General features: G+C 42.3%; 2 protein-coding genes across 4 annotated transcripts in view; one reads left to right on the top strand and one right to left on the bottom strand.

The window, feature by feature from the left end:
* Positions 1–8,328, top strand: part of LOC131528845 (macrophage mannose receptor 1) — a 17,222-nt gene extending 8,894 nt beyond the window's left edge. The window contains exons 29-49 of the mRNA XM_058758261.1: positions 52–206; positions 279–392; positions 471–586; positions 681–832; positions 942–1,147; positions 2,320–2,494; positions 2,577–2,798; positions 2,985–3,154; positions 3,311–3,381; positions 3,485–3,585; positions 4,017–4,136; positions 4,277–4,423; positions 4,805–4,959; positions 5,088–5,187; positions 5,366–5,601; positions 5,676–5,865; positions 6,926–7,177; positions 7,260–7,442; positions 7,674–7,724; positions 7,800–7,948; positions 8,092–8,328. Coding sequence (XP_058614244.1) covers positions 52–206; positions 279–392; positions 471–586; positions 681–832; positions 942–1,147; positions 2,320–2,494; positions 2,577–2,798; positions 2,985–3,154; positions 3,311–3,381; positions 3,485–3,585; positions 4,017–4,136; positions 4,277–4,423; positions 4,805–4,959; positions 5,088–5,187; positions 5,366–5,601; positions 5,676–5,865; positions 6,926–7,177; positions 7,260–7,442; positions 7,674–7,724; positions 7,800–7,948; positions 8,092–8,136 — 3,110 coding nt within the window. The 3' untranslated portion in view covers positions 8,137–8,328. The remainder of the gene's footprint in view (positions 1–51; positions 207–278; positions 393–470; positions 587–680; positions 833–941; positions 1,148–2,319; positions 2,495–2,576; positions 2,799–2,984; positions 3,155–3,310; positions 3,382–3,484; positions 3,586–4,016; positions 4,137–4,276; positions 4,424–4,804; positions 4,960–5,087; positions 5,188–5,365; positions 5,602–5,675; positions 5,866–6,925; positions 7,178–7,259; positions 7,443–7,673; positions 7,725–7,799; positions 7,949–8,091) is intronic.
* A 5,591-nt stretch (positions 8,329–13,919) lies between these two features.
* aff1 (AF4/FMR2 family, member 1) overlaps positions 13,920–22,500 on the bottom strand; it is an 11,427-nt gene continuing 2,846 nt past the window's right edge. For 2 of the 3 annotated variants that reach the window (XM_058758746.1, XM_058758748.1), the window contains exons 3-19: positions 21,863–22,330; positions 21,731–21,766; positions 21,577–21,660; positions 21,443–21,467; positions 21,331–21,370; positions 21,071–21,176; positions 20,468–20,920; positions 20,214–20,293; positions 19,670–19,796; positions 19,518–19,594; positions 19,298–19,361; positions 19,084–19,220; positions 16,319–16,390; positions 16,155–16,248; positions 16,045–16,079; positions 15,842–15,969; positions 13,920–15,321 (exon numbers count right to left, since the gene is read on the bottom strand). In XM_058758746.1, coding sequence (XP_058614729.1) covers positions 15,197–15,321; positions 15,842–15,969; positions 16,045–16,079; positions 16,155–16,248; positions 16,319–16,390; positions 19,084–19,220; positions 19,298–19,361; positions 19,518–19,594; positions 19,670–19,796; positions 20,214–20,293; positions 20,468–20,920; positions 21,071–21,176; positions 21,331–21,370; positions 21,443–21,467; positions 21,577–21,660; positions 21,731–21,766; positions 21,863–22,330 — 2,151 coding nt within the window. In that variant the 3' untranslated portion in view covers positions 13,920–15,196. The remainder of the gene's footprint in view (positions 15,322–15,841; positions 15,970–16,044; positions 16,080–16,154; positions 16,249–16,318; positions 16,391–19,083; positions 19,221–19,297; positions 19,362–19,517; positions 19,595–19,669; positions 19,797–20,213; positions 20,294–20,467; positions 20,921–21,070; positions 21,177–21,330; positions 21,371–21,442; positions 21,468–21,576; positions 21,661–21,730; positions 21,767–21,862; positions 22,331–22,500) is intronic. The other variant, XM_058758747.1, reaches the window with a different exon arrangement.

The following is a 22,500-nucleotide window of genomic DNA, read 5'->3' as shown; positions in this document are numbered from 1 at the left end:
ACGGCTATATGTGCTCTTCTCACAACATTTCCTCTTTGTCCCGTCAAACAGCCACCAGTGATGTGTGGATCGGTCTGAATGATCTGGGCTTCGCGGGTTTGTTCTCGTGGTCGGATCATCATGAGGTCACGTTCACATACTGGGCTCCCGGGGAACCCAACAATCACCAGGGCTTCAGTGAGGACTGTGTGGAGATGTACCATGAGGTACTGCATTTACTGACAGACACAAAACTCAACACAGGAGCATGAATGTCATCGTAATGCTTTGTGTCTCAGACGGGCCGATGGAACGACGTCACCTGCACGGAGCTCAACACCTACATCTGTAAGATGCCCAAAGGTCACTATCCTCTGCCCTCCGTCCAGCCCACCATCTACGGCTGTCCTCAGGTCAGTCATGCGCTCTCATGGAGGGCCATCAGTGACCCTGACCCCGTCGCGCTAACCGTATGTGTGTGTGCTCTGCAGGGCTGGGATGTTTTTGAGTACTCTTGCTATTGGTTTGAAGAAGCTGCTAAAAGTCGTGAGGAAGCCAAAGCGTTCTGTGAGAGTCAGAGCAGCACTCTGCTGCATATCTTGGACCTGTGAGTGTCTAAAACTTTTGTGTTCTGTTTACAGTCATAAACTGCTTCTGTGCTCGTGTAGCTCTGGTCACTCAGCTGCTGTCGCCGTCTGCAGGTACGAACAGGCTCACTTCACAGCGCTGATGAGCCGGTACTCCGGCGACTGGTGGATCGGGCTGCGGGCGAGAGGAGGGGTGGCGGGTGTCGACTATTACTGGGACAACGACGCTTTAATAACATACACCAACTGGGGCCGCAACGAGCCAAGTAATTCAATCATTTACACCGCAGATCTTTCTGTTTTAGACTTACACCTGAGCGCTGTTTAGAACTGCATCACCGCTCATAATCCAATCCGATTTCACTGCATCTCTAGATAACCTTGCTGGATCCTGTGTCACGATGTCGACCAGCCCGCTGGCAGGATTCTGGAATAACAAACAGTGTGAAGAATCATTCCCGTTTGTGTGTGAAGCTCCTCGTAACGGCATCTCTCCACCGACTCGAGCTCCGACGCTGCCTCCGGTGACCGGGTGTGCAAGCGACTGGGGCGGAGAGCCTCACTTCAGAAACTGCTACAGGGTGATCTAAGCCATGCCTTCCACTGACTGATGCACACCACAGAGCGGGGTATTGTTAGGGAGCAGCGTTCACGTCTACATACACTGCACACACATGCGCCGCCATCAGCTTTAGTTCAGTTCTTCACATGCACACACTTCAAAAAGCTGAAGGATGCCGCTTATCGTAGAAAAACTCTTGAATCATCTAGATCAGGGGTGCCCAATCCTGGACATCTACCTATCTGCAACGTTCAGCTCCAAACAAAACCGAACCAACTAATTAGGATCTGAAGGAGCACTTGATAATTACAGACAGGTGATCAGGGTTGGAACTGAACTCTGCAGGTAGGTAGGTCTCCAGGAACAGGATTGGGCACCACTGATCTAGACTGAACAAAAGAAAAGTCTTTCTGTCCATATCAGCAAGGAAAAAGGGGAAGAATCATGTCTTCTAGCTCAAACCTACACCATGAATACTGGGTGTAATTATAACAACGCCAATGGCTCTTTGGGGACTGGCATTAGCCCTGTCAAAATACACTGTTTAAATCCCAGTATTGCTCTTCTCTAAGTAGCTGTATGCAATGAAAAGACAAAATTGCTACACTTTTTCATTGTATGTGGGAGTGTGGAGAGCATCAGGTTGATTTGTGGGAACTGGTGAGACCTTTCCTTTACCACTAGTAGATTTTAGTTTACTGTAGGCCAAGCATGTAAATGCCTTAAAATAAACTGGTGTATAATGTTAAAGGGAAGACAGATAAGTTACCATTATTTATTAATTGTTATTTTTCGTCAGTGTACAGTATGGGTTAGTTTGAACCTAAAGTGCCTTGGTTGTCATTGTCTGTCAATATGTGAAGACAACATATTACATCAAGATAAATGTTCACTCTTTGTGTATGTGTAAGTGTATTTATATGCACACACACGTTTAAAAACAAGAAAATTCCAGTAAATATGCATGCAAGAATGTTCTCATGCATTTACACGACTACAAAAACCATACTCTAAAGCCTAAACCCGGTGGTTTTGTGAAACGGCGTTCCATTCGCACATGCGTGACGTTTCATCGCTGCTGCCTGCAAAACCCCAGGATAAGCCATTTTCAAGAGTGGTGATTATTAAAGTACATGTTCTGTGCTTTTAATGGTCTTCTCGTTGATGTGTTTGTGTTGGTGCTTTTCACAGCTGTTCACAGTGAACTTTGCCCAGAAGAAGAGCTGGCAGGCAGCTAGAGAAGACTGTCTCGCCCGTGGCGCAGACCTGGTCAGCATCCACAGTCCCGAGGAGGAAATCTTCCTGTCCAGCTACTCGAAGGGAAAAACCAAGTGGATCGGACTGAGCGTCAACCCAGTGGAGGGAGGTTCGTCTGCTCACTGGTGTTTCACTGACCACGAGAGTGGCTTGTAGTTGGATCGAGCGGTTTCTAACCTCTCGTCTCTAAGGTTACCACTGGAGCGACGGGACGCCGGTCAGTCACACGAACTGGGGCCACGGTGAACCCAACAATCACAACGGCCGAGAAAACTGTGTGGAGATGGTGACCACTGAAAACGGGACGTCCTGGTGGAACGACCTGAACTGTGACGCCCACCAGGACTGGATTTGCATGATTGCTAAAGGAAAGAAACCCATTATACCTCCGGAGCCTCCGTCGCCCGTACCAGGTGCCAGTGCAATCACTTATTACCAGTAAAATAACCTGAGATTGTGTTTGGAAAATGCTGAGAAATGTAGGAAATTTAATGCTATTCCTTTTCCAAATTTGGAGGCAAATAGCAATTAACACATGTGGGGTCAGAATTAGTTAATTTATCGGTGGTGTTTGTTTATTAATGGGTTTTTTTCTTCAGCTCCTGAGTGCGGATCGAACCCTGGCTGGAGGAAGAACAACGGCGTCTGTTATTACTATAATGACACAGATATCGTGGACTTTCACATGGCCGCTGTGAGGTGTTACGAGGAGAAAGCTCATCTGGTGTCCATCGCTGATGAAGCCGAGCAGTCTTTCGTGGTCAGCCTGGTACGAAAGCGCCAGGCTTTTGAATGTTTGATCAGTGATTTTTAGGAGTGACTTGAGAATTCTTCACAAATGTCATGAATCCTCGTAAGACAGCACATTAAAGATGGATGAATCGTGATCTGTGAGAGCACTGGTCTGATTATGTGTTGTTTTCAGGTGGGCACCGGTCAGGCGGCTGCAGCCTGGATAGGAATGAGAATGTTCGGGGTGGAGGCAGGAGAGTATTTGTAAGCCTTAAACAGAATATTAGTAACGTTTGTTTCCACATGCGTGTTTGTAACGTGTTCTTCGGCATGACGGTCAGTCCTACAGAGCTGTTTCTGTGTTCAGGTGGGTCGATCTGTCTCCGGTGACGTATGTGCACTGGGGTCCCGGAGAACCCAACAATGCAAATGGAGAAGAACAGTGTGTCCAGATGAACAGACATCCAGGTGCACTAATATTATATTAATGTGCATGCTACTGTACTAACATTTTGTTTTTTAACCACTGTGCTTTTGAAAACCATAATCATCTCCATCATCATTTTCTTGGTGTATAATAACACTGCCACAATGTTTCTTTTGATGGATGCTTGTCAGAACATTACAATATATCAGTATATAACACATAATAAATAAGAATTATAATCTCATTCAGAAACAGTATGACAAAAAGTAAAAAAGAAGATTAAAATCCACAATCCAAATGCAGTGTCAATGCTTAACTATGACTAGTTTTAAAAGTACAGAAGTCAGAGAGATAGTCCATTTATTGTGCAGAACAGACACATTTTGTGTTGTAGCTGTATTTATCTATTGTTTACTGTTTTATAATTCAGAGATCCAAGTGGTTTAAATGTGAATGTTTTGTTTTTCGATAGGTTCGTGGAATGATGCAAACTGTGGACGCGCCAATGCTGGTTACGTGTGTAAAAAATATCCAGGAAATGACCACACGCCGCCGCCTCCAACGGCATCATGGGAAGGAAACTGCCCCGAAGGTACGGCTGACATGAAACAACATGCATAAATCCAGACATAAAGCTTTCAGGCATTCAGTCAGTGATTTGTCAGGCTAATCTGGCAAAGGTTCAGTGATTTCAGTTTTCCTAAAGAAACATTGTGATTTTGATTGTTTCAGGATGGATGAAATTCCGCAACAAATGCTACATATTCAAAGGAAAGCACCATCATCAGTCTGAGTTCAAGGCGAACTGGACTTACGCACGGGAGTGGTGCCGACAGCAGAAAGGAGATCTTGCCGTCATCGATGATCAGAATGAAAACGGTACTTCATAAGATGTTATAATGCCTTGTTAATAGAGTTGTTAATCATGTTGAAGTACATTGTTTGCAAGGAGGGCCCAAAGTTGAAATTCCTCTTTTTATTATGATGGCTTGGTAAACATGGTTGTTAAATCTTGTCCTAACAAACTTTTCTTTCCTTTCTTTGAACTTTCTTTCTTTACTTTTTTTTTCTCAACTCTTTGTTATGTAAGCTCGTTTCACTTTTAGGCATGCTCTCTGTTTGTTTGTTTTTTTAACATATATTTAATGATCTATATCCAGCAACAGTGACGTGTCAGATCTAAAGTCCATGCAAACACTGTCCTTCAGGAAACACTTGTTCATGTTGTCCCAATCTGTGACATTTTGACCCTCTCTCCAGATTTTGTGGCTAGTTATCTCAGGGATCTGCTTGCACCCGTTTGGATCGGTTTATCTGATAGGCTGCATGAAGGGAAGTTTGCGTGGAGTGATGGAGTCAGTCCGGTCTTATACACAAACTGGGCCGATAAAGAGCCAAACAACGCTGATGGGGAGGTGAGGAAGTACTGTTGCATTGTAGATAGATAGATATGTAATATGTCATTACAGTATTTTTTAAAGATAAAGCTCACTGATGGCACCTGCAGAGGAGCTGATGCTGATCTCTGATGTCTTTCTCTCAGGAACACTGCACTTCAATCTCCCATAATCACCTGGTCACGGGCCGCTGGAACGATGAGAACTGTGACCACGAGCGAGGATGGGTGTGCTCTATGAAGAAATGTACTGACATCTTCACTTCATTCTAAATGTAGTAATATAAACGCTCTAGAAACAGGGCTGGGAATCATATGATAAGAGTTTATGTTACCAGTTACCAGAATTGTATGACCTTTCAAAAGATGACCCTTAACTCTGAGATAGCTTGAAGATTAACCCACTTCTAACCTGTTTTCGGCAGCAAGCAGCATCCCGGTCCCGCCGCCCACCAGCACCCCGTGTCCGTCCGGATACATCACCTGGTACAGCAACTGCTATAAGCTGGTGTCCGAGCCCAAGAGCTGGGAGGAGGCTCAGCAGGCCTGTGTGAAGGAGGGAGGGAACCTGGCCAGTGTGGACATGAGCTATGACCAGGCCTTCATCTCCGCAGCAGTGCAGCTGGGCAAGACAGACGCCTGGATCGGACTCCGCCGGCTGGTACTTCAGCTCCGCCGGAGTTTAATGAGTTCACTAACGTTACGCAGAACTCAAGCCTTGCTCTTCTCCTGCAGGCTGACAGCGACTCGTACAAATGGTCCGACGGCTGGCCGGTGTTCTTCACGCACTGGGGCCCGGGGGAGCCGACCGATCACGAGGGAGAAGGGTGCGTCAGCATGCATGCGCCCTCGCTCTTCATCCAGGGCACCTGGAACGACACGGCCTGCGCCGCAGCCAAACCCTACATCTGCAAAATCACTAAAGGTAAAGCTGACCGAGCCATGGACGCGCTTCATATCAGTTACATTAAATTACATTTTCATTTAGTCACTTAGCAGACGCTTTTATCCAAAGCGACTTACAAATTAGGACAATAGAAGCAATCAGAATCAACAAAAGAGCAATAAAATGCAAGTGCTATGAGAAGTCTTGGTTAGCCTAACACAGTAGCAAGGTTTTTATTTTTTTTTTACACACACACACACACACACACACACACACACACATATATATATATATATATATATATATATATATCTATATCGTACTGTCAAACAATCCAAAATAAAAGTTTTTGTTTACATAATATATGTGTGTGTACTGTGTATATTTATTATGTATATATAAAGACACACACATACAGCATACAGTATATTTCATATATATATCATATATAAATATATTCAATATATAAACGTAACATATTTTTCTTGGATATTTACATGCATGTTTGTGTATTTATATATGCATAATAAATATACACAGTACACACACATATATTATGTAAACAAAAAACATTTATTTTGGATGCGATTAATTGTTTGACAGCTCGATATATATACTGTATGTATATGTGTGTGTGTATATATATATACACACACACACACACACATACAAAGAAAACAAGTAGATAGAATAGAAAAAGAATATAGTAAGCTAGTGTTTTTTTAGAAAATGAATTAAGAGTGCAAGTGATAGAGGGTCAAGTGTTTTTTTTTTTAAAGAAAACAAATAGATAAAATAGAATTAGAATAGAGAGTGCTAGAGTTCGAGGGTCAAATAAAGATGGAAGAGATGTGTTTTTTGCTGATTCTTGAAGATGGCTAAGGATTCAGCTGCCGGGATTGAGTTGGGCAGGAGCGAACATTTAATGTAAAAGTCCTCTTTGGGATAAACAATAATGCGACGTTCACTTGCAGAACACAAGCTTCTAGAGGCACATAAGTCTGAAGTAATGAATTAAGGTAAAGGGGAGCAGAGCCAGTGCTGGTTTTGTAGGCAAACATTAATTAATTACAAGGGCCTGTCTCCAATCTCTCCGCAGAAAAGCCTCCATCGACGCCGGCTCCTGGAGACGGGAAGTGTTTGTGGGGCTGGCGGCCGTACGGACGTTACTGCTACATCGTATACGACGAAAAAGTGGGTTACTCGTGGCCAGCGGCGAGACACATCTGCCAAGAGGTGAACAGAGGCGAATTAGCCTCGATTCACAGCCGGGCCGAGGTGGAGTTCATCAGGAACATCAACTACACCAAGTACCACAACGTCTGGATCGGCCTCACCCGAGGCGGCTCATGTACGCAGCTCTTCGCTCGGTCCCTCATCCTTCATGTGATTTCTGACAACATGTGCTGATCTTGTGCCCATTCTGATTGTAGATGAATGGGCCTGGACGGATCAGACGTCTCTGGGCTTCACAAACTGGGCTCCTGGAGAACCCAACGAAGCATTTCACGATGGTGATGTGGGGAAAGAGAACTGCGTGGAGATGTATCACGACGGCACGTGGAACGATAACAACTGTCTGCAGAAGAGAGGCTTCGTGTGTCGTCACCGGCAGTGTACGTTCAGCTCATTCACACCCCTTCATTCGGTCAGACTCTCGCACCGTATCATTTCTTAAAGTTTAGTGAGTTGAACAGCGAAGATGCTCCGGATCTAAAACCTTTATACAGACACAGCTCATACTCAAACACACAACACACACACAGTTCAGAGTCACGCGACAGAAAAACCCATCTGGACAGCTGATTCCATGCCCTGCTGCTAATAGCACTTTCTCTTGTGTTCAGATTATGTGACCGATGATAATGGGATCGTCATCCCGACTGACCCGTCACCAAGTGAGTTCACGACCTGAACACACACTATAAGATGTCGATGTGTTGTTGTGACTGACGCTGTTGTTTGTGACGCAGTGGACGACGGTCTGATCGCCGGGGCCGTTATCGGAGCCATCGTCTGCGCGGCGCTGATTCTGGCCGCGATGTACTACATCTTTAGTGTGAAGGGCGTAAAACCTGGAGATATCAGCTTCTTCAAACACGAAACCAAGAATATTGATGTGGTAAGTTTTGTGATCGATAACTTGACGTCTCATTTTACCCTGTGTCTAACCTGAATGAGAGAAAGTTGCTTAACATGTTTGATGCCAGTAAACACTATAGACATTTTTTCTGCATTTAAATTGTTTTTTCAATCTGTTAACAGCCTGCGTTCACCAACCCGAACTTCGGTGGAGAATCTGACACATGAACCGTGGGAGATTCATCCGGTTCTGTACAGGAACTAAAGCACTGAAATATGTTCAATCAGCACTGAAACTGAATCATACAACCATCAGCCTACAGATTTTTTTTTTTTTACTTTTTTGTATGCATGTTTGTATTCTTGTTCACATTTTGTAAATTGTTTTTAAATATGCACGAATGCATTGTTGTGGTAATGTTTATTGTCTGTACAGTTGTTTCTTGGAATGAATTTAAAATAAATATTATATAATATAATACTAAATTTTTCAAAACTTTGACATTGTGTGTCTTTTGATTGGCAGCTGGTGGAGGTGGGGCTAAAACACCCAAACCACAGCATCTTTAATAAAGATTTCCAAAAACACCGACACAATCAAACTTCATAAGACTCTGAACATACATGAATTCACATGACACTGAAATCACCGCCAGCTGCCCAACATCTGTGCCAGAGTTTATCGATTTGAGTTGATTTTCACTCCATTAATCTGGTTTATTTCTGCAACAGTGCCTTGTACACTGGCCATCTTTACTCTGGTTTAAAGATTTAGGGGGGTCAGTTGGGGTCAGAGAGCCTCTGTCTGTGGAAATGAGATATTTGCAGCTTTATTCCCTGCTCATAATAATGAAATGAATTTCACAACAACTGCTGTTTGAAGATGCTGCTGATCTGGCTTTGGTTGGTTTAATGCAGAACGAGCTCCTCTATGAATCTGATCAGTACTTTCATAAAGGCATTATTATTCTTTGCTGTGGGTGAAAGTGACCGTCTTGTCTTTCTATAATCATCCAGTAGGCCTAGGCGATAAAACGGATATTTCTTCGATAACGATAGAAAAATGTTCGATGTAGCGCACAATATAGGCACGTGCTATGAGTGACGCAAACAGCACACACAAACACGATCACATGCTGAATTGAGAGCTGTGCCTGGGGGTTATGTTGGGGGTCATTGATCATTTTTAAATCATACCCTATTTATTGCGTCAAAATCTTTTCAGTTGTTTATTATTCATGCAACAAAATTGTTATAGTTTTTTTTTATTAATAACCATTGCTATAGCTGATAACTTTGTCTAGTGCTCTTATGAATGATTTGTGAAAATGTAACTACTATACTGAATGACAGACTTCTTCATGGCTAGTGTTTGCGTATTTAATTTCCTTCTGTAAGCTTGTTCTACAGATCTGTGTACTAGTTTATGCTACTGTTTTTGATAGTCAAGTGAAGTCACCTTTATTTATATAGCGCTTTTACAATACAGATTGTGTCAAAGCACTTAACAGTATCAAATTGGAGGATAGAGTGTCAGTAATGTATAATGATAAGATTAAACACTCAATTTTTAGTTAAAGGCATTTCATTATTGAATTCAGAGATGTCATAGCACTGATAACGTTTAATATCATGGTATTTTTTTCTTTTCTTTTTGCGTTTCCCTTATCGAATGTCATATCATGTCAGCAATAACCTGTCCATGTGCTTTTTTAATTACTGTCAGTTCAAGTGCCGGCGATGCAGTGTTGCCAGATATTGCTATTAAATAAAAAATAAATAAAAAAAGAAAAAGAAAAAATCAACCGAAATTATTTCAAATCTTTTGCAAATCAGATAAATTAAGATAAGATAAAGATATTGATTACCTGAAAATGCAACTTCCTACTGTAACTTTCGAAAGTGTTAAATTAAGTGGAAAAGACAAATCCCAAAAACGCTTATAATAGCTGGATCTGGCAACACGGAGGCTGCGCCCGCGCCCTCACTCACAACTCTCTCTCATCCCCTAGTAATGCTATTAATAAGGTTATTAATATTACAATTGTTATAAGTATTAATAGTATGTATTATAAAAGGACATGGTGGGAGGAAAAACATTTTTTTGTTCTCTTGCAAAACCAGTTGAGTTCGACAAACTCTTCCTGTTTACTTTACAGGATTTGATTTTAGCCTAGAAGTCAGGGAATGAATGAATGGAGCGGTTCATAGAGTTTTATTTTGAACTTGGACTCAAGTATAAAGAAATACAGTCAGTGCTTAGTTCAAGGCACAGTTTAATACTGATACAAATTATAGGCTAATATTAAGAAAATTACGATTAATAAAGCAGAATAATATGAACGCAACACCCTGCACGTTAAGCTTTTTCTTCCTCATAGAAAACGCTTAAAGTAGGCTAATGAATGAAAAAGGTGATTTAAAAATACCAAATCTGTTGACAGTTGAGACGGACAGCACACGTACGTCTGGCTGACGTCGGCCTCGTTAAAACATCTAGTAAGTGTCGGTCAGGCATAGGCCGATATAATTCGCTCAGTGCTCTGTTTTCTCGGCTCACGACCGCAGGCCGATGCTCATCTCTTTGCTCCAGCACAGTTATTCGTCTCTTAGCAACCCACAGAGCTACAAATGCTGAGATTAATAGGGATACCTGCTTATCTTTTGTTTTGTTTTTGCCTTTAAGTTAAATATTCACATGCTTTATTGGATCATTTGCAGGGAAGCTATTTTATCGCTTCTCTTAACACGCTGACAGAAGTCGATCTGTTTCTTTGTTGGAAACATTTTAATGACGAAGTATAATGGAAATCCCGAAGCTTGAACAGTTTTGTAGCATTTTAAAATGCTGGTTTAATCTTGTAAAACAGTGATGCTAAAAGACACGTGCTTTATCACTGTCTTGGTACTTTAAGCCACGTGAGTTATTTGTGTTAGTGTTTTAATGTCTCTGTTCAAGTTCTGCTCATTCAGCAGTGAGAGTCATACTCGATTAACACAATGTTAATTATTAAACCAAACAAAATCAAAACTTTCAAAAACATGCAGCAATGTGATTCTTTCGTTGAGAGACAGGCAGTGGGTTTAATCGGTGACATTATTAACATATTTACTATCCGGCGTCTTCTCTCATCTCCGTGACCTGCTTCTCTTGGGGTTTTTACAGAGAAAAGGCGAAAAAACACACTGCATTGTCCAGTTTTCTCTCAGAACGATGATTGGAGTTATTTGTGCAATTCTCGGTGCAGCATGAATGACATACAATGGTGACATTTTCCACAATCATGACAGAAAATCTAAATACTGCCCTGAACTCAATGCCGGAGAACACGGCGGATAAACGAAGCAGTTTCCCAGAACTCTACGTGGCGTGACGTCAGCTTCACATTCTCTATTGTTGCTGTTGCTTTTTGAACTACAAAATGAGTTTTACATTCATTATTGAATAATAATTGAATGAGACTGTAAATTATTAATGTAATGTTTTAATTTGAATTAATCCAGGTACACAGCAATAGTCCAGGCAGGGGTAAACAGTAGTGATGTCACGTTCAGTGCCGAGGCTTCGGGGGCTTTATGCAGTGACGTCATTGATGACGTCCGAAGCCTCGCTGGGCCTGACTGCTTCAGGAAGGTTAGAGTCTTGTAACTTCACAGTGCTCTGCCCTGTTAAACTCAGCCACTTTACAGTTTTAGACTAATAATAATATTGCCCCTCCTGCCTATTATGAGCAAAGACTTGATTTATACACATTTGATAGCCCCATTAATTTCAAGTCAATACGTTTAATACACAGTTATGTTATATTATGTTATACAATCATTATAAAATATACATTATATTCTTATAAATAGATTAGTCTATGTTCAAAATAGATTTTTTTTCTTCACCGTTATTTCTAAGCCTTAACTGGGACAAAACAGTGTATCATATAAATCACATCAGGTCATCTGTAATGTATCTGACTGACTGAAACTGGACAGACATACAGTTCATAATCAGATGCATTGGCTGGAATTGAATAGACATAAATGTAATAAATTAAATCTTTCTAAATTTTGATTTTTGTGTGATACTTGATGTATATTGTTGCATGTTTGTATTGTGGTTTATTGTGACATTAACAGCTACTTATAAATGTTGGTGTTTATCATCATCATCATGTAGATGGAATGTTAAAGCATGATATTAAATGGATGCTTATACAAATAATTGTCTTGTCACTTAAATATTTTTCATTAATCACTCAAAATAAAATAAATAAATAATTAAAACATGATTGTAACAGATTAAGTCATAATTCTTATAGTCATAATACACTGTTAAAAAATAATTTTTTAATTTGTAAATAAAGATTACTGGAGTAGAAAAAAAAAGTCTGTCTTTCAACTTCAAAATTTAACATTTAATTTACTCACAATTTAAAACTTAGACCAATAATAATAAACAGACAAATGCACATCTAAAACATAACAGTGGCACCTAAAGCATTTGGGCACTAAATCCGACGTAAAATGAAAGTCACTGCATTAGATACCTAAATATGAAACCGAGCGGCAAACTCTGCATTCATAGGTCCAGTAAAAAAAAAAAATCACCTTGAGACCAGTTGGTAAAAAGTCACCGAACAAATATTGAGCATTATTTGTTGGTTTAGATATTATATGTTGAAGCAGTGACAGTCAGACACTGTTAATTGTGGCTTAAAAACAGCTACTTTTTCATGTAAATTTCACAAAGCAAAAGGCATGAAATATTAAAGTAGAAAGACTGAAATAGTATTTTCTTGTAAAAGATCTTTAAACTCATTTTATACAGCTAATAACTAATTCTAAATATGTTTACACCGTCTCGAGTCAGTTACCGTGCTTGCTCTGTGAACCTAACCTGGTCGGGAGCAGGTTTTCTTCGATAAACCCAGTTTCTTTCCGTCTTCTCCCCCATTTTAATGTGTAAGCGATGTTTAAATAACTTATTCATGCACGCAGCAAAAATGCTTTTCTTACTGAGAATGTTTGTCTTATTTTCAAGTACAAACATCTAAAAATTCTAAAGTGAAGATGGTTTAAGATATTTCGTTTTGTTTCTGTCAGGGATTCTATGAGAGAGGACTCAAATGCAGAAAGAGTGGTGACTGTTTATTTACAGCACTATTGACAAGACAGGAGAAGGTGAGGAGGGGAGTGAACGCAGTCCAAACAACAGGCGGCCACAGAGTCCGGCACAAGACGGCTGTCCGCCGGAGAGCAGTGAGGTCAGCAGTGAGGTCAGCAGTGAGGTCAGTGAAGCTGCAGGCCGGAGGTCAGCAGCGGTGAAAACTGTAACTTAATGAGTGCATGACAACCAGAAAATGAACGTTTTTGTCTTCATTTGTATTGGGGTGAATACTTAGGGACATTTTGCTCTGTTGTGTTTGGATTCAGGAAATGTAATAAAATAAATGATATTGCCCCTCCTCTCAGGACACCTGGAGTCAGTGCTACGAGGACCCCAGACACATCGTTTTTACATTTTTGAAGCATAAACCCCATAAAACCGATGCGAGCTTCAGATCTTCCAATGTTTCTCTATGGCACTGAAACCTGAAGATGTCCGAGTTCTGCTCCCCGTGCAACTGATACTCGACTGCCATTGGCTAGTCTGCGTTCGAGGGGAGGGGCTTACTGACAGGTTGATGGAACCATGAATTCTGCTCTCTATCAGAAAGTCCTGAAGGAGAATGTCCAGCCATCAGTATATATTTTTAACAGATTCTTTATCCCACTGATATTTGGTTTATTATACAATAGTCAACATTTGAAATGGATCAAAAAAAGTTCATCAAAGATGTCCTAAGACAAGAACGCATTTTGGTTTTAGGATAACTTTGATGGAAGGTTTTGATCCACTTCAAACGTTGACTACTATATAATTGTTGATATATATATATATATTTTGTTCTGTGTTTATATTTTCATGTGTGTGTGAATAAGCTGTATGTTATAGGAGCCAAAAACAAATGAGAGAATAATAAAGGATAATAAAGATTTTATTCAGTTCATATCCAAATGGACCCTGAGAAAACAGATCTTGAGTTCTCAGTAATAATATCAACTGAACTCAGTCACACAAAACAAGGAATAAGGCACAAAAACCAGTCTTTTTTGTTGTTGTTGTTTCCGAACACAATGTGACACACAAAGCCACTTTCAGTGAAGATTTGGTGATCAACAATCAAATCAGGCTTTTGCTGATTCAAATCAGTTTGATAAAGTTGTAGAAAACCAACCCAAACTCCCACATTATAGGATATAAAATAAATACAAATTTCATTCTGATATTCCATTTCGACAGAGAACTTTAATCTTCCAAAGTTAGCAGAAAGTAAATCATCATTTGAGTGTCAATCAACGTCTGCTGCTCTGGACCCAAGATCAGGAAAGAAAGGAAACACTGATGGACAGGAAATACTTAGTGCTCTATTTAAAAAGTGACGAAGGATTGGACCAATGAGGCGTCACCATCTAGAAGAACAAGCGGCCCGACCAATCGACAGGCTCAGTGCTGTTCTGAAAATCAATTCTGCACTTGGTCAAAAACAATAATAAATATCTGCTAATGCAAATAAATACAATAATGCCTCCCCACCTCAAAAAAAATAAATAAAAAATAAATAAAAAAATTGACCAACAAAAATCAAGATTAAAGAGAGAATCATGAGAAAAACTCCAGAGGTCAGAGGCCAGGCCCATCAGCTGTACATACAAACAACTGCAGCATGAGTTTCTGTGACTGCCACAGTTTCTCTAATGGGTCAAAGGTCAAATGACCATATAAAAGCTAGAAATGACATATTTGCACTGTAATCACACTATTTAGTGTTTGCTCGAGTTGATCAGATCTGAAGGCACTTGCTGTGCTGACTGTCTGTGTGTGTGCGCGTGTCTGTGTGTGTGCGCGTGTGTGTGTGCGCGTGTGTCTGTGCGTGTGTGTGTGCGTGTGTGTGTCTGTCTGTTCAGCAGTCACACAAAGCATTTGAACTGATGCTGTCTGTCACACACACACACACACACACACACACACACACACACACACACACATGAACTCATGAGATGCTGCTGGACTTTGGCTTGAAGGTGGACACAGTGTCCCGTGAGTTCGATCAGTGCAGAGGAAGACCGTCATCATGTTTAGTGTCAGAATGACCCGCGGCTGAAGCACGTCATTAGCTGTTAAAGATTGATTGATCGTTTGATTTGATCATTGTGCAAATAAATGAAAGCTGCCACATCCTGGGCTCTCGGGCGGTCAGCGTGGCTTCTGCGTGTCGAGTCTGATCCAGTGCAGTCCGTGCCGAGCGTATCGCACTAAAGCGCTCACGGAGGACATCAGACTCAGAGGACCGACGGCTGAATCCAGCTCTCGCAGCAAACCTGCAAAACCACAACAACACCACTGCGTTCATTAAACACTGCAGAACAATCCTCACACGCGTGTCCGGCTCAACTCTAAATCACTATAAAAGATCGTCTGGGAAGAATCCACACAGACCCAAACACAATTAATCCGCGATTAATATTTGTTATTCAACACGTAAAAAAATAATTAACACTCTTAATGCAGCATTCGTTTTGTCTTCCATTTCCTCATGTAGCTCTGCTAAAGTCTGCTCCTTCGTGCTCTCTAACCAGCCCCACAAAGACAAAGAGTTGAATTGTTTTTCCCTCGAGTTTGAATTTTAATACTTACTTGCCATGAAAATTAAAATAAACTTGAAAAAAGGGAAAGAATGAAAGAGCGAGTTAAAAATAACGCTCTCATAATGAAGTATTTTAATCGACTGATGGCACAACTAACCCTAATCTACTGTATTACAAACTGACAGAAGTTAGTTTTTTACAGATGAGGACAAAGACGTTCAGCATTCAGCGGTGACCTCTGACCCCGTCTCACCGCTGCCTCGGAGAGCGATCTGGTCCGCCTGCTCCCAGACGTCGTGAGCGCTCAGGAGGAGCGCGGTGATGCTGACGTACGCCGCCGCCACCTGCTGGACCGGCTGAGGAACGAGCAGCGAGCCGCTCCTGCGGAGACAAACACAGCGGTGAGGAGAAGACGGTGCGTCGATGCGAGCCCATGCGTGCGGCGAGGACACTCACTTAGACACGGAGGGAGACGCAGACCACGACGAGCTCTGCAAACAAACACAAAGAGCGTGAGGCTGATGTCAAGCGTCTGAATGAACTGCAGGACTCGGAGGATCACGCACTCTGAAATGATCGGCGAGCGTCCGCGAGTGTCTGAGCGCCGGCTCTCGTCTGGAGCGGAACATGGCCATCTGCAGCAGAGCCTGGCACCGCATGCTGGGGACAAACACAAACACACGTCACTCGTGTACAGACGCACGTCTCCGTGTCTGCTGTCGGTTCTCACCACAGGACGCAGAAGTCCCTCTCGTGAGCGGCGGCCGCCGGGTCCGTGTAGTTCTTCAGCTTGAGAATGAACCTGGACAGACGACAGCATCAGCAGCTGATATTGCCAGCATCACGATGGCAAAACAGTCTCAATATTATCGTGGTCACATGACATATGAAACCATAGGTCTTCTGGGCAAAAAAAAGTCTCGTTTCTTAATTTTTTAAATATATATATTTGTTTTGGGCCGTTCTGCTTTGGCACAGAATCTGTCAAACGAACTCGGACCGAAAGCACAATATAATGCCTTCAGCTTCAGACGATCAGCTGGCGATCCGCTGTTTTCTGCTTTATTTCAGCGTTTCACTAGATTTTTGTAAGCTTCGAGTTTTCCTTCAAAATAAAAGCTTAAAGTGCAGAATATGAATTACTGACAGCGAGCGGTTTAAATGCAGTCCAGACTCAAAATATCTCTCTCAAGTGTAGAAATCATTGTGATTTCTCTACTGTATGTAAAGCAGAAATACACCTATGAAATATTCATTTATTTATTTTACAGAGCAATTGTTTTACAACATATGGCTACTTCTGTCATTGTTATTATATTCTAATTAGCTTGTCTTCCTGAAACAGCAGTGTGAATGTAATTTAGACTGAGACAGTATTCCTCTTTAGAGTTCAGCTAGAAGACTTTTCTCTGACTTAAGTTCTCTTAGGCCGCATGTACACTGCATGGTTCAAGTGACCCAATTCTGATTTTTTTCCTCCCATGTGGCACAGATCGGATATGGCCCACGACCGTGTAAGCAGGAAAAAATCACATGGATTCTGATATTCTCCGATCGGTTTCAGGCCTCATTCATATGTGGAAATAAATCAGATATGAATCAGATACGTGCATTTGCGCCTGCCGTGTAAGCGGACAAATCAGATCTTCACCTGTAAATGCGACTCCTACGTCATTGAAAAGTGAGTTTTTGAAACATTTCGCGGTATAAAAAACCTGTAAAAAATGAAACATCTTTAGTTGAGTAGCAGAGTATTAATTTCATTCGTTTGTGTTAAATAAAAGGCGATTTGATGCTGAAATGTGTTGCTTTTGAAATCACGCTGAGTGCTCGTTGCTGCTGTTATCAGTTACGGCTCGTGCACGGACACTTCAGTCCCGTTCGTTCCATTGAAATCACTAAATATATCCCTGCCTTTGATATACAATCACTGATGAACGCATTTGGTTTTAATTACTAAAAAAACACAGACGATGTGACATGCTTCTACCGCCTGAGTATTATTCCACTCGCAAGCTTTCAGCGGAGCTGCGTGCGTCACTGTCCTGAAGAACTGTACTAGGATCAGTGTTCGGCACGTTACTTTAAAAAAGTAAATAGTTATAGTTACTAGTTACTTCTCACAAATAGTAACTGAGTTAGTAACTGAGTTACATCATTATAAAAGTAACTAATTACCAGGGAAAGTGACTATTGCGCTACTTTTTAAAAAATGTTCAAATGTCAAATTTGGATGCCCCCAATATTAAATATGTTAAATTAATGAAATGGACACTAAAAAGAATAAATTATTATTATAAAACATTGTATATTAATCTATACTATGTATCTACTGACACTTAGTATCAGTCAGTCAAGCATTATAATATAATATGATAATTTAATATTATATGATGATAGAACTTTAGTAATTAGAATAACCAAGTATGAATGCATATTTGTCATCAATATAAAATGCACTAAGGATTAATGAGCTGCTGAGTTCATGAATATTAATCACGTTGTCTGCGTTCGCTCGAACTGATTTGCTGAAATTAAAACAGGGAGGATAATAGGTGAGCGCCAGCCAATGAGATTGTGGTTTGTGCATTAGCTCCGCCCACTACCAGAGAAACCAGCAGTTCTTAAAAGCTGAAGAATTCCAAAGGAACTCCGTTATTTTGACAGAAAAATACAAGAAAGAATATGGTTTACATGTAGCGCCTCACTTCTGCATGTTATGAAAGACTCTCTCGCTCTGTATCTTTCTTTGCATGCGTGTCTGTGAGAGAAAGCGACGGCGAGTCGTGCGCTTCACACCAGAGTTTACGGTTCGTCAAATACAGCTACACTGCATTCATTCAGATGAACTGAAACATTTAATTCTAATAATATAATATAGTAACGCCACATTTTATTGTCAGTAACGGTAACGGCGTTGTAACGGGGGAAACAGTAATTCGTTTGATTACTCGTTACTGAAAAAAATAACGCCGTTATTCCCATCACTGACTAGGATATATAATTACTTTGATGTATAGATGTAACTATTGCATTAAAAACATTTCTATATGAATTCCATGTCAATAAATTAAACTCAATGTACTATTCAAATTGATTTGTGATGTCCTATATGCTATTTTTGGCTTGTTTCACCAAGTGCAGTGTAAAATGCACACATCGGATACGGGTCACTTTTAAAAGAAATGTAAGCACGTCGTCCAAAAAATCGGATATAGTCACAAAATCGGAATTGGTCATCAAGACCTGCAGTGTAAATGCAGTTAAGATCACGGGTTGGAGCTCTTAATTTTTAACTCTCAAAGTGCATTAGATAGAATAATTAAAATTTTTAAAATTTTTTCCCCCCAATTCTTCATTTGTCTTTTTCTCTTTTAAAACATCACAATAAATATCATATCGTGGACTTATTGCAATAATATTGTATCGTGAGTCTCTGATATCGTCATATCCCTAATCGCTGCGTCTCACTGAACAGCAGCAGCGGTTTCTCACCTGATCAGGTCCACCGTCTCCGAGAACATGGTGTAGGCGGATTTGGGCGTCTGCGGCTCCGTCTGCATGGCCTCGGCGCTCTCCGTGAACGACAGCGCCGCCTCCAGGTAGCGCAGCGCTTTAGCCATCTTATCCGGCTGAGGAACAGAGAAACATGGTCAGATCGTGTGTGAACTCACCGAACAGCAGACTCCCCCGAAGGCTTGATAAACACCGTAGCATCTGCTTTGTGCTTCAGCTTTTTGGCTTCCTTCAAATGATCTTCCACAGAGAGTTTCCTGGGAACCAGAGGTCAGAGGTCAATCACAGAAACACAATGCGCGTGGCGAGTGACGAAGCCTACAAGACACTTGTTGTTTGCGTTAAAGCTGACACTCATCACTCGTATCACATCGCTCTATGTTAAAGAGGCTTCACAGACGTTAGTGTCGCACCTGCGATCGGGCAGCAGCGCTCGTGGCTCGGCCGCAGGACGTTTCTCCAGGAGCTCCTTGTGGCTCTTGCCAGTTTTCTGAGTAATAAAAACAGTTGATTACATCAGACCAGTAATCCCAGGAGAAATCTGAAGTGAGAATATCTGCGGTACCTTCCCATGAGTCTCTGCTTTCTTCAGCTGGCCGTCAGGAGCCGCGGCTGAGTCTCTGTCCTGAGGAAGACCTGAGCTGAGTTTCTCACTCTTCTTCTTCATCATCTTGTCGCTGTTCTCGACGGCTCTGATGGAAACATGAAGAGCGTTCAGATCGGCGTCTATCAGACAGAGACTCTCAGGTACTTTCCATTCTGCATCGGAAAAGTACCGGCGCTTACGTCACATTAACGTCACTGCATTAGGTCACAATATACGACACTGGATATTTTGTAGGGAAAGATGCACAAACACACTTTACAAACCAAACATTTGTAGAGTTTGAAACACTAAACCAGTCTAGTGACCGTCAAGACTGCATTAGTTTTTAGTTGGTGGATCATCCAAGAGCGTCATATAACCGCAGACATCCCATCACCATCATTATTACTTTTATATTAATATGGAAAAAAGTCTTGAATGATTCTGGTTTAAATTCATTTCGGAGATGTGGAAAGTATGTAAAACACGTCAGGCTCTGATTGGCTGTGTTTCTGTGACTCACGCTGATTGGTGGAGGCTCTGCGGTTTTCTCTCTTTGTCCAGTTTCTGTTTCTTCTTTGAAGACGTTTCATCCCTCTCCATCTGCAAACACACACACACCCCAAAGTATGTCACATACAATAAAATGAATGAACATCTGATTCTGAGAGAATTTCTGGAATGGTTGAAGCCAGCTCTTCATGACTCTGCAGCTGTAGTGAGCCGGGGTCAGGGTCAGGGTCAGGGTCAGGGTCAGGGGTCGGTGTTACTGCTCACCGCTCTCTTGTGTCTCGACGCTCTGCTGTTCTCTGCGTCAGGCCGAGCTGCTTTGGGCTCCCGTGGGATCCTGGAGAGCAGGTTCAGCTCGATCTTCACCAGCAGCGGCGGACGCGTTTGTTTGCTGTTGTTGTTGTTGTTGTCGTCTGCTGTCGTTCTCTTCTGCTCTGTGTGATGTGCTGTTTTCCTTCTCTTGTGTTTGGGTCTGTGTGTGGACGTGCTTTCTAACAGCGGACCCTCACACGCGCTCCCCACAGTCTGTCTGAGATCGGACGCTTTGCTGCCGTCAGCTGGCTCACTATGGCAAGTCTGAGACCCTGGAGCTTCAGTCCTCTCAGAGGAATCATGGGAGTTCGGCCTGATGGCATCACATGGGCTCCTAGGGTTCTGTTTGTGCTGGTTTCCCCTTCTTTCTAACCACCGTCCTAGCTGCCAGTCACTTTCTTTCTGTGGCTAAACACACACACACAAGTTAGGATGATGAGAAAGTGAGGATGAAGATGCTGTTCTTACTCATCATGACAATATAAGATGTATGCAAGAAACTCCTGATTCTCATTTACATTCACATTAATGTGTGTGTGTGTGTGTGTGTGTGTGTACCTGAGTGTGTATTGTCTCAGGAGCTGTTGGTTTATCTGGGCTGCTGCTCTTTTTACTGTCAGTGTCTGAACTGCTGTCAGAGTCACTGGAGCTGCTGGAACCGCCTCTACACACACACACACACACACACACACACACACACACACAGACAGTGAGTAAAGTTAAAACAGTAGCGGAAGAGAGAGGGGAGAAATCTTCATATTGACATTTTTGTAGCACCTTCATGTGAGCTCGAGACAAACATCTGATCTGATACTCACTGAGATTCCAGCTGAACTTTGTCTGATGACTCATGAGCTTCTAGTGAAGAACGCAACAAATTAAAAGCACATAAACAGACTTTAACACACACACACACACACACACACTTACCGAGGACCGGTAATCCACGTGTCTCCTGTCAAAACAGTTACAAGAATTAAAGTTAAAAAAATAATGAGCTGAAGAATAAGTCTGAATGCTAGTGTTTCAGTGAGAACCATCAAAACCCTTTACTCTGATCTAACCTCGTTAGTGGAGAGGAACTTGGGCGGCTCGGCTGTGGTTGGCGAGCAAATGGTGGTCAGCAGTGGAGGCCATGAGGTCATTTCCTGTGTGAGAGAGAGACACTGAAATCCTGCAGCTTTTCAATCAAACGAGACCGTCCCAAACTCCACTGACCTGCAGAATGTCCTCCACACGCACTCCAGACACAATCTGCAGACGAGAGAGAGACGTGGCCTTGATTAACGCTTGGATGATAAAACACGTGGAAACACACGGGCTTAGTCTGGCTCTCGCTGTAACACTCACATCAGCAGCCTGCAGAGGAGCAAGGTTCGGTTTGCTGCTCTCCTTCAGGTCCTGTAGGTGCTCGTAAGACTCCAGCGAGGCCTTCAGTTCAGGAGAGTCGCTGGTCACCTGATCCGGACCGTCCATCGGCCTCACGTACGCTGTGGGTTTCTTGGTGTTGGCCAGTTTACTGTGCAAGTTCAGCGGCAGCGCGAGGGTCAGCGGAGGCGCGTCCGGCCTGCAGCGCTCCGGAGACAGACCGGTGTCCGAGTCGCTGGACCGCAGAGGGGACAGCGGCTCCACCGGGGGGGACAGGGCCGGGAAACTGTCCCAGCTCTCTCCTGAAGCAGGGCCGGAGACGGCTCTGGAGCGATCCGTGTGTCCCGACTGCGCCTGAGGGAACGCAGGGTCCTCAGGTCCATCATATCCATCCTCATAATTACCCAGCATCCTCTGGATGCGACTCGACAGCTCGTCGTCTTTGATTCTCTGCAAAGTGTGACAAGCAGACAGCCAGTAAACTGTGACAGAAGAACACATGAACACATGCTGAAATGAGTGCTGTGCCTGCCTGCGTTGAGGAGATTGTGAAGAAAAATAGGAATTAGTCGAATTTAAAATAAAAATTTGCATTCGAAAGCAGAAACGGTGCATGTGAG

This window comes from Onychostoma macrolepis, chromosome 21 (genome assembly GCF_012432095.1).
Source record: "Onychostoma macrolepis isolate SWU-2019 chromosome 21, ASM1243209v1, whole genome shotgun sequence".
NCBI classification, from domain to species: Eukaryota; Metazoa; Chordata; class Actinopteri; order Cypriniformes; family Cyprinidae; genus Onychostoma; species Onychostoma macrolepis.
The sequence above is the reverse complement of the archived record's forward strand: the minus strand, read 5'-3'. Positions and strand labels throughout refer to the sequence as shown.